The 19581-nt window shown below is 39.0% G+C and overlaps 1 protein-coding gene across 1 annotated transcript in view; it reads right to left on the reverse strand.

The window, feature by feature from the left end:
- Positions 1 to 19581, reverse strand: part of LOC124159503 (calcineurin-binding protein cabin-1-like) — an 84401-nt gene that overhangs the window by 55977 nt on the left and 8843 nt on the right. The window contains exons 7-14 of the mRNA XM_046535353.1: positions 14545 to 14788; positions 10388 to 10645; positions 9598 to 9717; positions 7865 to 8002; positions 5847 to 6108; positions 4836 to 4969; positions 2982 to 3210; positions 2668 to 2821 (exon numbers count right to left, since the gene is read on the reverse strand). Of these exons, the coding sequence (XP_046391309.1) occupies positions 2668 to 2821; positions 2982 to 3210; positions 4836 to 4969; positions 5847 to 6108; positions 7865 to 8002; positions 9598 to 9717; positions 10388 to 10645; positions 14545 to 14788 (1539 nt within the window). The remainder of the gene's footprint in view (positions 1 to 2667; positions 2822 to 2981; positions 3211 to 4835; positions 4970 to 5846; positions 6109 to 7864; positions 8003 to 9597; positions 9718 to 10387; positions 10646 to 14544; positions 14789 to 19581) is intronic.

Raw genomic sequence — 19581 nt, forward strand, 5'->3', positions numbered from 1 at the left:
GCGAGTGAACTCTTCCCAACATTTTTATTTTCTCTTCTATTGCAAAATTTTTCCTCTCTCATTTCTAGGCCATTCCGTATTTGATTCACGTTTATTGACGATGTCGCGAAAAAAAGCAGGGAAAAGGAGATTACGATTAAAACGACTTTAAAATTAATCGAAGAACTTGGTAATAATGTACGCGAAGGAGAACGCCCAGTGCGTGGATCATCACGAGAACGACTACGAGTATAAACATAGCGTCTATATTTGTAACTACGATGCTTACAAGTGAAGTAAAAAAACCTACAATACTTAAAAAGAAATTTAAACTTCGCAAGCAACCTGTCTCAGGAAATCTCGCGATAGTGGTCAGAAACAGATGAAGAAAGAATTATTGTAGTAGTTCAAAGAGGCCGTATTAATGACAGTGGGGCTGGTGACAGGTTTGCCAAAAAGTCAAGGAGGTTGTAAATACAACTTCCTTTCCTATATTTGCAACCTTCTTGCAAAAAGGTTATCCCTGCCTCCGATCTCCAAAACTCTTTTCTTCTTGATTACGGTGCGCTATCCGCCATGTTCCCTTTGGCGGCCTGGCGTAAATAGCGGGTCATTTGAAATTTCGTAAGCGTAAATGCGGGGAAGACTTAACATTATAGAGATACTTAAATCATCGGGACTCGACGAAAATGTCGCAAATTGTGGGAAAACGTAAATTGCGGGGGCGTTAAAGCGAGGTTCTACTGTAAAATCAAACAATCTGTTATTACTTACGCACATTACACTTACTTAAGATTGCTTTCTGCAATCGTCAAGAGCGTCATCTTCCTGACCGTGATCTTTTTTGCGGTGATAACGTGATTGTACTCCTATTCCTACTGCTACATGTACTACCTGGTTTCTGAAAAACCATGCACCCATGGCTGTGAGGTCACGGATTCATAAAAGTGGTTTGCATGAATGCTTCGAAAACACTGCACGATGCCGGGAAGTCACGTCTCACACAAGTTGCCCGGGATGCAACTGCTGCGGGACGCGGCTCCATAATCACTGAGCCCTATACCACACCGCGATGCTTGGAAAAGAGGAGCAGGGAACTGCCGTGAAGGTAACGGGTGTACAACTATGCCATCACGTAGTAGCGGTTATAGGAAACCGGGACTTATGGCAAATTCTCTACGGAGGCAAGTGCCTCACTGTGACTCATGCTATTTCTACTTCCACTTCCCCCACTGCTTTCACTTCTACTATTCTCATCCTCTCCAGTTTGGCCTTGACTGGTAACGGCATACACATGTCCCAGTGTGACGAAATCTCCGGTTCCCTTGGGGCGTATTCAACCGCATGCAAGGCCACGGCAATAATTGCGCATTTGCGATATGAAATACACAATACGTAGATCATAAGATTGTAAGTTACACTCCTCTGAATTTGTGAATGATTATAACCATTGAAAAATCTTCTAAAATTAGTCAAGAGTTTTTTTCCCACCCCTGATTGTCATCTACAATGCTAGAGCAGACATCCAAATAAACTTGAAACTTTCCTTGTCAGCAAGTAGATAAAATCATTCCGCTTTAAGAAGGGGATTCTAATGGAAATAATTAGCCCGGAGTAGCAATATATTTTTTTAATACCAATATCTTGGAGCTTCTGCATCCAATTTTATTTTTTTTATGAAGATCGCAGAAAACTTTGTAGGACTGTGAACACATGCACGGATAATCCGCATCCTGGATAAACCACAGCCGGATAATCTAGAGTCTGCTGTACCACAAGTAGACATTAATTTCACAAGTGTGCGATAGTAAAGCATATTCAACAAATGATGCATCAGTCTTAATTCTCATCCTGAGAATGCAAAATAAAAAATTCTTTTTACACCCTGATAACTGATATGCCTTACCTACTAATTAAAAAAAAAGAATTACAGGCATTACAGTAAACTATCGTTATTACAAAGTTCACAGGACCAAAAAAACTATCTACGCAATAAAATCATGTACAAATACAGTGACTCTTCGACATATGAACAAGATGCATTCCAAGAGCTTGTTTGTAAGTTGATAAACCTCTGCAAGGCATCGAAAAGTGTGATTATCCTGCAGCATGCAACACTGCATTACAATTATGCGTTAACTCACCATTGTGATGAACTTATCTAGCCACATGTGCGATGCAGATGGAGCCAAACAAAATGCGCTGTCTTTGCACGAGGAGAACTTAAACACACCGTAATGATTATGAATTAGCGTAGTGTATATCCACCTTTAAAAATGCTGTTAGCGTGTCATAAAAACACTGTTAGTTAGTGTATAAACACAGTTGCTTATCCATAACTTCATAACAAAGTTCACTGTGTAACCTCCGGGACTGGAACTGAGGTTTGTGATTTTGTAATTTAAAAAATTTCATAATAATCTTCTTTTACTAAGGATTAGATTAGCCTTTTTGTCAATACTAATGATTTGCTACGTAAAAATGAGAACTTCGTAATAACCTCGTTTGTATTAACGTGAGTCTAATGTATCATCATTAGCATACATCACCCCACAGTTTCTAATGTTAAAATCACTTCATACAAAGTATAATTAATGCAAGTGATAAATCAAGACAATTATGGATCCCAAATAATTTAAGCAAAAGCATTAAACACATTGGAATGCTTTAAACATAATTAAAACTTACACACAGATAGTCCAGCTCTGCTGACGCATGACTCTAATCCAGCAAGCAACTTAACCAAGGTGTTAGCCCATTTTTGCTGTTCTGGTTCATCTTCAGCATTGATGTACTTCCCCAGTGCTTCATTACAACATGCTTCTCCCCACATGAAGCAACGCTGAAAAAATTACATTTACAATATGTTTATTACAAATTATTACAATATCTTCACAGCCCATTACATAATTTTAGGCATTAATTTTCACAAGGTATTCAATGAAGTTGTTAATTGGAAATGCAAAGAAAAAATAACTAAAAGCAATGAAAATATATCTTACTGAGTACGCCTTCATTTGCCACAAAGCATCTAGGAACATAGCAAGCTGAGCTGGTCTATCTGGAATAGTGCCATCCTCCAATGCAACCTGATTGGGGATCCATGGTTGCTGACCACTTTTAGATTGCTGATGTTGAGAAAATAAATGGAATGTTGTCTCTAATATGTCAGCAACATCAGAATATTGTCCTTCTTCAAACAATTCCTTTACCTTCTCTAAGCTCAAATTTCTGAAAAACACCAAGCAAAAGTATACAAGACAAGTGATAAATGTTTTAATACAAACATCAAGATAAATAAGGTTACATCACCTTAAAAATTATCATTTCTCCACAGTTAAAGCTACAGCATTTAGGAAAAAACAAAAAAAAAACCTGGAAATATGTCCATCATTGGAACAGAAGTGCAAACTAATCAGTGTGTTAATAAACTAAAATTAATTACCAAAGATGCTTTTTCATTCACAAAAATGAAATAATGATTAATGTGGGTATTATTCCAAATGGAAAAATGTGCGTGAAAAGATCCAATTTGAACATTGTTCCTCAGTATTAAAATAATCATTTACATAGGAGATCATAACTAAAGGTTGGAACATTTATTTCTACATAGAGAGCCCTTGTTATAAAAAGTTCTTTAATGATACACTCCTTTAAAATTACTCTTCTTCTAATTTACAATTTGTCTCGTACATTAAAATCATATTCATCACTTAAAATTTGGGTAAAAGTAACCAAGTGTCCACAACTTATAATACTGCCAAAAACCAAAAACAACTTTCAAAAAGAAATCAAATATGAAGCAGTATTCCATATGAAAAAAACATCAAACAATGGATTCTACCACTCACAGAGACTCACAATAATGCAGTAATATCATCTGCACAGACACACTAAGATATCTCAAAATATCTTCCACTGAGACAAAAAACATCCCTGAAAAGACGTAGGATTATTGGAGATTATGGGAAAAAGCTAAATACATACCTAATCACAATTTGTACCCTTTTCAAGATAAAATTTTAAATTTATTTAATTATTTATAATATAAGACAGTGAAACTGTTTCGAATACAGCACAGCGACGACTATACGACATGAAATCATCTGACCAAGGGGCTTATCTCCCATGGGCTTCTTGACACATTCAATGCAGGCCCAATTTTCATTAAAATCGTCAAAATCGGCCGTAAAAATAAGAAAGAAAAATAGATGGGAGGTTTCCGCACCATAACTTCCGTTCAAATACTGCTTTTTACAAACGGTGCATACGGGTGGAAAGAGCTTGCTGAAGGCCATGCACACTATAGGAAGACTCGGAAATGGGTATTAATAGTCACGCACGGAGGCAGAGAAAGGGTTCCCGGCCCGACCGGCAGAGCACATCAATTGGCGTGCTCCGTATCTGAATGTGTTAACCTACACCCACCCCTTCTCCCACTCTCCCTTGACATCCACCCATGCCTTCGCACTACTAGAATGCAAAGGTGACAGCCTCCACATCACTGCTGTAGGCAACAGTATTCCGCTAGAGAAGAGCTTCATTTGGCAAACACTGGCTCTAATCCGGTAGACAAATTAATTGCAAGGCTATCAAAGTCCCCTTAGGCATGAGGCTTCTGCCATGCCACTCATCCTCACAAGAGACTTGAGGCCAATTAGAGCCTTGTTAGCATTAACGAAAACATGACACAGCCATTGGAGAAACTAGAAGCTTTGAAAGATGAAAGGAGGACAGATGGAAAAGGGCTTGGAATTGAAAGTGAGAGCGTCCTGGTCAACTGCTGGATGAAATTGGAAAAATTATTTCTCATGTCAAATAGCACTAATGATGGACTTAATACATCCAAATAATACCTCTCAAGAGTCAACAGCAATTTTTTTGTCACCGGTTTGCTTATAATCTGGTTATATTTGCTGTTGATGAGCTTCACTTCCAAATCTCCATCTTTCTCCGTCGAATCGGAATTGGATTTCAAATTTGTCAAAACCTATAAAAAATAAGATATTGAATCACAATTTGCACATAATATATTCTAGAAAATTGCTCATATCATGTCCACAGTTTTTAGCATCAAATATAATCTACATATGCAGCTGAAGCCTATATATTTCTAAGGTTTCTTGCATGTTGGTATGTGCCAAGATTGTGAAGAGGTGCCAGGAGGGGAGTTGCAAGTTTCACCAGAACCATCATCCCCAAGAGATGTTATATCAGCTGCCATCAAAACCATCTTTTCACAATACATACCAACAAATAGAAGATTATTTAAGGTCAAAATGTATATATGTACATAAATAAAAAATACCAAAAACATTAACCCTAAGATTTTCAAACAATATATTCTATACGAATTAATATGAATAGACTTTAACAAGCACAACAAACACATGAGAATCATCCTGAGGAAATATGTAATTAGAATGCTATAAAATAAACTAAATTTAAAATTATTTAAATGAGACATAGCAATATTTCCACTGAATTAAAAATAAATTCTGTGGAAATATTGCAATGTCTCATTTAACTAATACACATTAAGAACTTCCACCACATCATATTGTACTAAATTTTAAGAAATTATGGAACAGGAAGATCAACAAGAGATGGATCGCTGAAATAAGGACAGACATGAATAGGTTAAACAACACCCAAAAAAATTCATCGGAAAAAAACAAACCTTAAGGATAAATATACCAGACTTCAAACCGAGAAGGACAAAGAAAGCACAGGAAGGAATCCCAGACATTGGAAATTAAAATCTAGCATACAAAGAAAAACTAAGCCAACTGGAAATAGAAGATTACCAAAGTGGTGCAATGAGGTGCATAAAAAATAATGATGATGATGATACATGAAAGACTTACTATTTTCAATGAATGGATTGCAGATGATATATCTCCTTCATTGAGGAAAATGTGGCAGTCCAACCAATGCAGCCGCAAGAACATATCAACAAGAACAGGCTTTGTCTGTATTGATTCATTTGAGATACTATTTGCAACTGTGATATTATTCATAACTGCATTAGAATCTAAAACAAGTTCTTCTGGCCATTCTTTTGAGGAGACAAAAGAAACCATGGCCAAATCTTCAGCCAAAATTTGTCCAGGATCAAGCGATGAGTACCTAAAAAGAGATGAATTTAACAATGAGTACCTAAGAAACAATCAATATGAATATGAGCATTCATACAATCAGCACTAGGCCCGCCCTTTATTTTTCAGGATTTGGAAAAGTTGTACTTTCCTAATCTCAAAATGACCAACCACAGTGTATTGAAATTCGTTAAGAAGGGTCTCGTGGATAACCACACGCTCTCAGCTCCAACCTTTTTCGACCCCTCCCAGTGGGGACTCTGCATTATCTCGGACTTCGAGAGTAGTTGTGCTCCCTTCTTTCCGGGTTTACGACCCTACCTGCGGCATTGGTTCGCGGTCAACTTATGGATTGCTTATATGTATTAAGCAAAAGGATAATTGTTGCTTGTGCGTTAATTGCAGACTTTGAATTGAATTCCTCATTTTTTTCTGAGAATTGTCAAATTTTAAACGAAGTTCTAAGGTCAATAACTTCAACTATAATAATATTAACACTGTAATGACTGTTCTGCATTTTTGGCCGACTTCCGTTCGTCGCTCGCTGTTGATGACTCGCAATCCCACGGTCGAAGCGACCGCTCACCTGAGGGGGTGGGGGTGTTGGGTCGGCATGCACGAGGCGACGATGGTTGGACGAATCGGGAGGCGGGTGGAGGAGGCGGCAGTCGGTTTGTAAAGCGGAATAAAGCAAGTCGTAGAATGTACCACTGACTCCTTAATTCATCATCCCGTTCCCTTGATGCGTCTCCGACGAACTCCCAATAGTCAATCTATTTACGACACATTTAATGCAGCAACAATTTCCATGTTGATGTTTATACAGAACTCGAGATATAAGTAAATTTTTATCGTAGAATTTCGTTTAAAAATTGTAAATGCTGCTCAAAAGACAAAGAATTCAATTCTTAGTTTACATTTCTTGAGAAAAGAACAAATATTTATTTTGAAAACTGATGGGATAAACAATTGCTTGACCGTGGTCCCTCATCACTCAGAGAGGTAATAAAAGACGAGGGGTCAGGGCACCTGCTCCCAGATTCCGAGGGTAAAGCCTAAACCCCGTAGTGTTGGGTCCTGAAACAAAGACATCGTACACCTGTGACCGTCATAAAAGGGGGAGAGTTAGGAAACGTATATATATTCGGCATTCGTTCACTTGTGTAAGAAAATCTCCGACGAAAATATACGGCTTTCATCTCCCGGTGTCAAGAAACGTCCACATGTATATTTACGTCTTTAGTTGGGAATAGATTAATACATTGAAAAATATCAAAACGAAGAAAAGGAAACCCAACACCACAGCTAAAACAATAAATCACTCATAGCATGTCATAAATTCACGACAAAATTTGCATAACAGACAACTTCACTTGATGGTAATTACACATTTGCTGGATTCTGTGAGATTAAAAATTTTTATAAATAAAAATAATTCTAAAAGTCATGAAAGTGCCTTAAAATACCTTAGGCCAATAATATTTTTAAAAACAAGAACCATGAGGAAACATCATCGTCATCATCTAGCTATCCCACAATAAGACATCACAAAACTTCAATTCATGCCCACACAAGGAGAAAATAGGATGTTAAAACTAAGATTGAGCACCACTAATAACACATTTTAAAATGGCACAGAACTTCATCAAAAGCTTCACTAATCAGAAAACAACTTTATGATGTGGTTCCTTAAGTGAAGCCTGAGAATAAAATCATACATTCAACGTACTACACCTCACTGGGAAAGAAATATAAGATTTTCAAAAAACATGTGATATAATACATACGTTGACAATTGGGAATTACGTGCTTCAAAATATCTTCTGACGAAGAGTTCAGCGTACAGCAGGGACATTTGAGCACTAGTAAAAACCCACACAGGGTCTTCATCAGGATTGAAACTGTCAGGATGAGGGAAATGGGTCCTGAAATAAGGCATTGAAAATGAATTATTAAAATCGTTCAGCAAGGAATGAAATCAAAGTTTTAGGGTCGCTTAACACAAGGCCACTCTGGATGCTTCTAAGCCATGCTGATGACCAGATTGAGCATCATCTCGAATTGAGCAATTAAAATGAGCTTGGAGGTAAGTAAATCACACAGCCAGCAAACAGAGTGCACAGGCAATCCTGACCACAACGATATACAACTTGGAAGCACAACCCCAGTCGGCCCTAAGTTAGACCCCAAATTTTCAATAATTTCCCATACAGCACAAATGCTCCAGTATGCATGAAATGTTTGTACAAATAGTATTTACCAAGTATGCATAGTCAACCTTGGATACACCAGATTGCTAGGGGATTCTTGGGACAATCCATTACAACCAAAAAACTTCATAAGCAATGTCCATCAGTACAAAGTTTTGTTTCCAAAATTATAAAGGGACACGACAGGGGGGAATTTCAAAATCAGGGACGAATTTTTTTAAACGTGAATAAAAGTCTTGAAATGCGTGCCTAATATCTTTAAAGATATTTTAAACAATGAACATTTATATAAATAGGGTTTTCTAAAGCTATTTATGGGAATATATATGCTTTAGAGGAAATTGGATACCCAACATCTATGCTACCAGGAATGCATCCCTATCTTCACAATGTTAAAACGCTCTCCTATACTGCAAATTCGTACAGCGTAAAGACCCCAACGAACGCATCCCTTGTGATTTACGAGGCATGGGTGTAATTGTTTTTAGACTGGTTTGAAAATTCTTTAACTGCCAGCAATGCATTACAAACCCCTGAGGTAGCATGCATTTTTTTCCTGGATGTTAGCCCACCCGCACGAAAGTATGGAATTTCAAAAGCTGGTACAAACTTTTTTTAACGAGAAAAAAACATCTTTGAATGCGTGCCTACATCTATGAAGACATTTTAAATTATAAATGTTTATGTAAATAAGGTTTTCCAAGGCTTTTAATAGGAATATATATGGTTAATAAAAAATTCAATACCCAACACCTATGCTACTGGGAACGCATCCCTATCTTCCCAATGTTAAAATGGTCTCAAATAATGCAAATTAGATTAGCACAAAGACCCCAAGGAACACATCCTTTCTCCTTTGTATTAAGCGAGGAATGGGTGTACATGGGCTCCAATGCACATACTTTTACAACCTCATACCAAAAAAATTTGATCCACAAGACTTTCCAGCACATAATGTCTGATTGTCACCAGAAATTGAGAGAGGAAATGCCCAATAATTTCTTGTGAACAATGTTTATACCTGTGAACTGACTCCTAAGAAGGTATTCTTTCAACTAAGTTATAATGAGAGCAAGCGCAGGATAAAAGAGAGTTTGAAATTCATGTGTGCTGTATGTGTGACTTCAAATTTAATCATCTTAGCAAAAATAAAGCTACAATTGTACAACCTGTCAATTATGGTTTAGTTACAGAAATATCCAAATTATTCCATTGATTCTGTTCATAAAATCTAATTGGTCTAATTATCAGGCATGCAGTTCAGACGCAATGAATGAGCTACAGCTTCTCCAATTAAATATAAAACCTACCTCATGCTTTGGTATGACTCTAAGTACAATGAAATTAGAGCCTGGGGCCATTTGATCTTTTCCATCTTCATCAACTTCACAACATAAGCCTTAATAACTGGTAAAATTCCATCTTCCAACCTGATTTATTATAGACAGAAAAAAAAATCATAAAAATTATACATGACCCTCTCTTTAAGTTTACATTCTCTACTATTAGGGCAGGTAGAATAAGGAGAATGAAAGTGGCACCTAGTTCCTTTGTATAAAAATCATCATTAATGAACAGATAAGACCTCAATGTAAAGAAAATCCAAAATAATTTTAAGAAATTTTACAAGTGGACACATGGCAATAGCAGTTTAATTAGATATTTTTTCACCAATAGGCTTCTAGAGCATGGGCATATGCAGGAGGGGGCAGCTGCCCCTCCCCCCCCCCTAGAAGCTAAAGTAAATTTATTTCAAAACGAAATTTTTGAACAAACTTTCTTTAAATAGAAGGAAAGTGATATTAGTACAAAACATTTAATTAAAATAGAAATATTTTTTCTGAGCAAAACATTTAAAAAATAATAATTCACTGTTTTGGTTTCATAACCTTGTCTGTGTTACAACTTGAACGACCACAGCTTGCCCCCCTCTAGTTTTGATCCTCGGTACGCCCTTATAATAGAGTGTAACCAAAATAACAGAATCACAGGACAACCCACATGCCATGAAATAGCTATATATCTACAACCATGTAAAATATATATTGCTGGCAGTTAAAGTAAATATGATCACTTTTTTCACCATAACTTTCTCCTCACCTGCATTCTTCCACAAATTTATTGACATCACATTTTTCTCTTTGGGTTCCAAAGTATTGACAGTCTGGAGCATCTGGATCGGAGCCATCGGCCTCATTGCTTGACTTTCCTTTCTCACCTTCACTCTTACCATCTCTACACTCAAATAATTTGTACAGATCCATGGTGTCCATGGAGTCATCCATTAAATGAACAAAATTTTCCTTCACTTGTTTCGATTTCACAAGATGACACTCATCTTCAGTGATCCCATCTAATCTAGAGGACAAAATCAAGACAAAATTTATTAAGAGAAAAGTATGTCACATATGTTGATATTGCTAATACATAATTATAATCCAGCATAATCTATTTTCACTGGCTCTGTCGCATAAATTGAATTGTATTGGTGACAATACTCTTCACACCGTTTCCTTGTCTATAAATGATTCCAATTCAACATAAGATGGAATTCACTTTATGACTGGTCCTCCGGAATAGAAATATCAAAAAGCAAGGATCGACTTTACTTCAATGCTTTAATATATCTGAAAATGCTCGATTAAATATTGCTCCCACTTGTTTCTTTCCACTGAATTTAACACTCCATAAATGCATCCATTTAGAGACAATGATGAGTAGATGGAGAATGACCACTTGTTTCCTAGCTCCTCTGAAGAATATAATTAACTTCAAAACATTCAATATAATTTCAATAAACCTTTCCCTTGGTGAGATGGAATTAGATTTCTCTCAACCCACTCCCTCACATGAGATATTACAAAATACAGTAAACTCTCGATTATACGAAGCAGGATATTACGAAATTTTCGATAATACATAGTGAAATTGTGGTCCTGGAAAAAATCCTATGGTAAATACATGGCGCTACATATTCAATAATACAAAGTTTTAAAATTGTGAACATTGGGCTCAGTTCCCAGTAACAAATGGAATTTGTTTATATGAACTACGGCAAAAAATTTGTCAACAAAACTAGTTATGCTGGCGTAAGTAGCTAAAAAATCAACACAAAATAGTCGACACCCTCTGAATCTGAGTGTACAAGGGAGACCTTAACCATCATTATTTTAAACAAGCTTTAAATGCTGTTCTCTCGTTTCCATAAACCCCTGGAATACAGAGAAACAAGAGGGACATGAATTTCAACAGGCCACAAATATCCTACGATTTATGTAACCCAATCGACAAATTTATAGAACTTTTTTCCCCTGATAACTCCTGATACCGTCACAGTTTAAGAATTCTGCTTAAATACACCTCACCGGCTGTGCTACCCGTGGAAGTATCCAATATCCAGAGATGCCCTTCCTCCTCTCGTAAATATTCAAAATGCATTCATTTTGATATTACATTGCATTCCAACGAACCCCAAACAATTAGGCAATCCTTTGCATTGGGGTGTCTTCCGGCAACAACATTTTGTGGCATTTTTTTAAGCGTCTCCCCCCCCCCCCCCAAAATTTCTGGTACCCCCTCCCCCCCCAGAAATTCCTCCGAACTTATCTGCAGAACTTCTCCCGCTAAGGACTTTTCGAGCTAAGGTTTTTCGCGCTAAGGTTTTTCGCGCAAAGGATTTTCGCGCAAAGGCCCTGTCTCGCAAAATCCTGTCTCCGGAAAGCAGCATCCGAAACCAGCACCGAAACCAGCCCCGAAACCAGCCTACCTGCAATCCAAGACTTATATAGGACTACTGCGGAGGAATACTTACTCCTTGGCAAGCAAGGGGAAATCAGTGCTAAGTCCATAGTATTGCACTTTGGAGTGAGAAGTTTTACCATAGTCCTATCACAACTCTCTCTCCCTCCAACACCTCACTCCACTATGTCTCTCCCCTCCTTGTGTTCCAATGAATATCCCTCTGATTCGACTGATGTCTCCAACCCAGAAGTTTGAGGGGAAAATTCTGGCTGGTATGCTGTTCACCCAAACCCAGGGACGATGTTTTGCGGAGCAGCCTGTCAACAGGGGCAGTGGCGCAGCGGATGAATTCGCCCTGGCTACCCCTCCACTGCTTGGAAAAACCCCTCCCCTCAAATCCTGTCTCGTCTTGCAATAGGCAATCTCTCTTCTGCTCGAGCCCTGGTAGTGGACGCATGCCTAGTGAGACATGGCAAATTTAGAGAAATTATACTGCTGGTATTTAGCTGGTAATGTTTCCTATGGGATCATGAATTACTATCATAGTTTTTTGTAGGGATGGGTCGAATAGTAGATTTCTCGAATTCGAATATCGAATTCGAATATGAAATCATTGCTCGAATATTCGAATACCTCGAATTTCGAATACCTCGAATACTAAACGATGAATGTGAAAATGTTTGACTAGGTCGCCTATGCAGCAGGAAACCCGAGATTTTGGCGAGTAATTGTGATTGCCTTTAAAGGATTCAAACAAGAATTTAGCTATACAAGAATTGCCATGAGAAAAAATTCCCCTGGACCGGGAATCGAACCACGGACCTTTGGCTTTCCGGGCCACTGCGCAGACCACTACGCTATCCAGGTTCTTTAATTCCCATGGCAATTATACCGAGGCTCATGGTACTAGGTGTTAGGCCCTCGTGGTCCATCAAGGATGGCAACGCGAGGGAGAAAGGACTTCCAAGAAGCCACAACCGGTTGAGAGCCTCAAACCTGCGCTAAAGCCGCGCAAAGCGGTATGTGTAATATTCCAAACCCTGCCGCGTGAACGGCGGTGAAATATACAAGAATTGCCATGAGAAAAAATTCCCCTGGACCGGGAATCGAACCACGGACCTTTGGCTTTAACACCTAGTACCATGAGCCTCGGTATAATTGCCATGGGAATTAAAGAACCTGGATAGCGTAGTGGTCTGCGCAGTGGCCCGGAAAGCGGCGAACGCTGAATGGAGGGGGATAGCGGATCGTGGGAAATGCGCCAATATCACTATCCCACGGCACTGAGTTTCTCCCTATGGTGGTTTCATCTCCTGGGGAAGATTCAAAAGTGCCTGTAGTTATTAGCCACAAAGTGCACATGGTAAACACCTCGTCTTATTTTTATCAAAAGATGGATGCGGGAAAATGGTCAGTGGGGCAGAAAGAGTGAAGGGTGACACGCGATTCTATTACTTTCTGGTAACTTGATATTTGTTCGAAGCTAAGGTCTTCGTAATTTTTGATTTCGGAGAAGCGGAAATCGTGAGAGTGGCTGAGGCGAATGCTGAATGGAGGGGGATAGCGGATCGTGGGAAATACGCCAATGTTGCTATCCCACGGCACGGCACTGACTTGTGAGGTTCTCCTGATGGGGGACACCTGGGATTTTCGGATTTTTTTACCCGATCAATTTCGGTTCCCCACGTCGAAATCTTTTCGCCACTCTAACCCGCAAATTTGATGTAGTTCGTCAACTTGCCTAAAACGGCGCTGCATGCACTAAAAGAATAGAGTTCTCTCATGGCCTCCTTTATAACCGTTATAAAGGAGGCCATGGTTCTCTCCATTTTTCCGAGTCAACTACCAATGACGTGCGAGCGACAGTGAATGACGCGAAATTCAAAGTATTCGAGGTATTCGAGACGGCACCTTTGGCATAACTATTCGAGATCTCGAATATCGAATACTTTCTAGTATTCGAGGTATTCGAGTATTCGCGGATACTATTCGCACATCTCTAGTTTTTTGTAATACTTCTAGATTTTGAATACTCTACTTGGAATAGATTTTGAACAAAAATACTCGTAAATTTTTTGGCAATTTTTTCTTGTGAGTTGATTTTCTTGTTTGTGGAGTTTTTCCCTGATCCAGCTTGTGACCGACAGTTGGAGTTTTTCCTATGTCTAGGCTTACGTGAACAATCGACCAGATTTAGCGACGTAACGCCACAATTTCTTGGCTGATCATCTATGGATTATGCAACCTCAGTCCGTAAATAATTAATTTAGTGACATAACGAATGAATAATAGAAGAAGAGTAGAAACAGTGCCAAGATTTTCTTCCCCATAAGCCCAGGTTCGAAAGTAAAAAGCAAATAAAGGTTCGGCTCAACATCACTCCCATTCAGCACTTCTTCCCTTCACCATTCTACCATGACTGAGTGCATGGGAGCGCCCCACCATACTTATGTCACTTTAGCCTAGAATTTCTGCTACATCAACCCCAAAAAAAAAAATCATTAGGAGACACGTACATGAGGGATGATGGGATGAGACTCCTGAGTGCCTCGCGCAATGAGGGCTCATCCCTCTCAATCTCCCTGCGTGCTGTGCTGCGGACACGGGCCGAACGCCTCTTCCCTGCCCACATCCACTCCTCCACAAAACTTGGGCTCCTCCTCCTTCTCGGCCCCCTTCTCCCTCCCCCGGACTGTGCTCCGCTCCCACCTTGCTGCTCACATGGTCCTCCCTCTTCCAAGTCCATTCCTTTTTCACCATCTGCAAGAAACAATGCATTACATTTATATTAGGGATGTATGTTTACACACAATCCTTCAAGCTGCCCCAATGGACATGCGGCAGGGGTGTTTAAACATTAGTCATTGTCAATCAAAACTCAAACAGTTTTGGAGGAGCTTGATAACAGAAAAGGACATGACCAACAAGTTTTCTTGCTCATGTGAGAATGATATATTGCCCTCCTTGGCTGTCTCATTGGCCAGACCTCTCTCCTTTGTTACCAAAAAATATTAAACTAATGTACTTAAAAATAAAAAAAATGAAGACCTCACAACTCAGAAGTTTTACAACTTGGTTTTCCCTACATGCATGGACAGGACTAGAAGAGTAGCTTGTAAACAGGAAACATCTCGTACGGACTATGTTTTTATATCAGGTTTGACTCCACCTATTTATTTAAACAAACTTGAACCGTTGATTTTAAATCAAGTATGAACCAGGTGACGCCCTATTTACATGTCAATCAGCATGTAATATTTATTAAAACACTTCTTACAAACAACATTCCCTGTCTAATATTCCAGATAAGTTAATATTGTATGCTTCAGAATAATATTTTATGCATAAACTCATTACACCCAAGCCTAGCTTAGTGCAATTTCGATTGGTGCATTTTTGATATAGCACAAATTCATTCCTTGGGGAAACATTCCAATGCTGCCTAGCCTAATCAAATAACATTTAATACTCTCTTGATAAAATGTGAACTTGTGCTTAGTAGACATTAATAGTATTTCTTGCCTCATATTTTATTCTCTGTTTATATATTTGTTGAAATCCACTGCTATGCAATGGCCAAAAACATTACTCGTCATGCATCTGGACAGCCGACCTACCGATGTAATTTATCTCGTCTCCTTAACTGAATAATATCAGTTAATTCAGATTATTAATTAAATTTGGAGCCAGTGGAAATGAGTTTTTTGAGCAATACAGTTTGAGACGTCATTTTTGCCATCATAGGTTATCAAGCAAATTGACTACCACGAAAAGGGTACACTCGTCCAACCTTCAAGGTAATTGGGGAGCGGAGGCCCAGTTGCGTATGAATAGCATCAGTGCGTAAAAGGGTCCACGAGAGAGTCTCAAACACATTGGCTTCATTTCTTTCCAGCAGTTGTAGGCCTTCTGGGTCTCAGGAATACAGTGCAGCAATTGTTCAGCAGTAGAAGGTGATTTTGATAGAGGCAGACCGAGTAAAAATCAAGTGAACAATGACAAAAAATGGGAATGTGGATAGAGAATAAAGGAGTTACCAAGGAAAAGCATAAACCAAGAAGAGATATTGAAAGTGATCACTTGCTTTGAAAATAAAGAGCGTCAAAGCAATATTGAGCATAAGTTTAAGCTCACGACGTCAGCAGTCCGCATTCTGAATTAAGATGAAGTTAAAACGTCAGTGACATCAGCCGACCACAAGCGGTGAAAACAAACACGAAGTTCATTGCTGGAAAAAATGGAAAGACTTCTAATAACCTGGAATTATAATAAACGATTGAATGAATGAGAGTGGTGACTACTCCAAGGCATTTAGTGGAAGCTCTGGTTGGTTCCAGAATTTTAAACTTTGAGCCAGTGTTTTAGCGCTACGATATCAGGTGAATCTGCAAGTGCTGATAGCATAGTCAACGCCGCAGCATTTTCTGATTAACTCCAATCTGTGATGGAGACCTATTGATTGATCCCCCTCAACTAGTTTTTAATGTTTTGATGAGACAGATTTTATTTAGAAGAGAATGCAATCTCGTTCATTCATTTTCAGGGAAGAAAAGCCTGAGTGAGGTTTCAAGGCATTTAAAGACTGTTTCACGTTGCTGCATATGATGCTAATGCCTCTGGGACTACATATTAAAGCCAGTTATGATTTATCATTCACTAACTCCTCCAGCAATGAAATGGTATTCAAAGTAGCATTTGTCAGAGATTTCACAAAATCGCCCCCAACCCCAATCAGCCCGTGCCTTTGTTTCCGAGATCACACTGATCATAAATCATTGTCTTTGAAGGAAAATATCAAATTACACAAGAACAGTCGAAGTGTGTTTCATCCCTATCCCGTCTCACCAACTGACCACTTTCAGCCTACCTGCTTCAATTCTCGGTTTCTGGAGGGCAAATGGTAGGTGAGTGACTTTCTGGGCCCAGAGATGTCTTGATAGCTTCAGCAATTGGATGACATGCATGAGATTCAAAAAAGAATGAGACCAAACGCAATGCATTTCTGACAATATTTTAGTTTTTTTCAGCTCTAATTCATTGCCACTAAGGTCTCTCGTTAAAACTAGACTGAACTACTCAACATTGTCCAAACAGCATCATTTTCAAAGATACAAGTGTGGAATTAGCCCCCTGAAATTAGTAGGGATGGACTGGAAATGCTAACTGCATATATCACGCAGTAGCTCAGACAGCTTCGCTTTGAAGCCAACGACGTCACAAAATAGCAACATCTGATACGGTCGTCCTTAATTCCCTCATTCGTAGTCTCGTTGCTTGAAAGGTTGGCTTCGCTCTCCTTCCTCTCCACACGCACGCGCTTCTGCTACCCACCCCTTCTCCTTGAGAACGCTGATCAGTCATCTCGTCCATTTCCTGCACCTCGTCGCACGTGAAGTCAGTATTGTTCTAAACATTGTCAATTATGTTGCAGATTGCACACTTGCAATTTTTAATGATACACTGATAAAATGTATTTAACTGTAAGGAAACATTTTTATTGAGATAAGGAGAGCTCAACGTATGTCATGTGTGTGCACCGTGGCATGAAACTATCGCAAGGAAGTGCAAAATCCACCTCACCACAGGGTCATTCCATGCCAAATCATCACAGCTCCCAACCCGACCGTCTCAGATTTGCTTGAAATTTGGTAGGAAGTTGAAGCACATGAAACTGTGCCCATACACAAAATTTTAACCCTCAGCCATACACGGTATTCATACAGCAAGGTTGGAAACATGACAAAAAATGCAAAATTTTCCCTCGCATGCTCTACAGAAATAAATCATAACTTAGCTAATAATTGTGGTAGAAACTTCCTGTTGGTCTCATTTTAAAGCTAAAGGAACATGGTTTCTGTAAAAAATGTTAGATTTTAAGATACCGATTTTTTTATTCCGAGGTCACACCATGTGACCTTTGACCTTGAGTATCCAAAAAAATGTATCTTAAATTTTATTCGGAAAAATATATGTTAAACAGTTAAATGCATTCTATCTTTGGTATAAATTTCATTTTGGGATGGCTTTGGGAACAGGAGTAAAAAAAATCGTGTAAACATCATACAATAGACTCCCGATTATCCGGCTGCGGTTTATCCGGGTTGCGGATTATCCGTGCATGATTTTCACTCTCGCTCAATTTTTTCCGCGATCTTTGTTTTTAAAAATCCTACGCAAAATCACCAGAATTACTGCATCAATGCTAGGACATACGGGGCTTATCATTTCCGTAAGAATCCCCTTCGTAAAACGGAAGCAATCGCGCTCTAGTTGCATTCACGGGAGCACCGTGTTCCTGTTTTCCAAGCCTCGTAGTGTGCGACCGCGCTCCTTGATCACGGATACAAGTCCCGCAGCAGTTTCAACCCGGGCAACTTGTGCGAGACGCGAGTACGTGGTGTAGTGCCTGACAGTGTAGTTTGCGACGTGAAGCAGTGGTTTTGAAGCATTCGTGCAAACCTTTTTCCTGTATCCGTTATCACACAGCCACGGATGCGTGGTTTTCGAAACCAGGCCATACACAAAGCATTAATAATACGAGTACATCCATGCTATCGTCGCTAAAAAAAGATCGCGAACTGGCGAAGAAAGCTCTCAAGGAGTCCTGGAAGCACTCTAAAGCAACACAATAACTGCATAAATAATAATATATTGTTTGTTTTAAGTAAATTATGAACATTAAAAGACATTTAACTGAACTTTTGGATTATCCGTGTTTTCCGATTATTCGTGCCATCTCTCCCCATCATTACCCCGGATAATCGGGAGTGTACTGTACTTCACATTCAGTGGAAAAACTTAGCATTTATGTATAGAAATTACCTGAATAGAATTGAATTATGTATAGAATAAAATTTAATGCTCTATACAACACCCAGGAAGAAATATAATCAAAAACTAGTTAGTTCCTCCTCCTCTGAAGTGCTTCTTCTGAACTCGAGAGTGTCAAAAGCTGTTAATTTGTAAGTTCACCCAGTTGCAGTACATGGATCGACCTTAGCGAGAACTTGTTCACTTGAAATATTAAGAATGCCTGGCTGGTGAGGATACACATATGATGGTGATGGTCCTTTGGGATTCTTCGTTAAAACTTTCGCGGGTGCTCGTCATGTTGAATTAAAACTTTTGGGCTATGTCGCCGCGTCAGATTTTGGGTGGCCCCTACGTTTCCCGACCGATGCTGGTCGCTTTCTCAAGGGAATCTTCAGATTCAGATTCCCTTGAGAAAGCGACCAGCATCGGTCGGGAAACGTTGGGGCCACCCAAAATCTGACGCAGCGACATAGCCCAAAAGTTTTAATTCAACAGTCCTTTGGGATGTAAGAAATTGACCAAAACTTCCTGTGAGGCTACATTCACACTCATGACACAACCTAACCACCACGCATCACTATAGTCACAAGTCACAAAACCTTTCATTTCTTCTAGAGACAATGTTTCTTGTGGAATATTTGTTTCATGCACATCACTGGTGGTATCTGTTGAAAACTTCTTTATTATTAATTCATTCCTTGTTCCTGGAATGAAAGTATGAAATGTTTGAGTTCCAGGTA

The sequence above is a fragment of the Ischnura elegans genome, chromosome 5, assembly GCF_921293095.1.
Source record: "Ischnura elegans chromosome 5, ioIscEleg1.1, whole genome shotgun sequence".
Taxonomy (NCBI): Eukaryota; Metazoa; Arthropoda; class Insecta; order Odonata; family Coenagrionidae; genus Ischnura; species Ischnura elegans.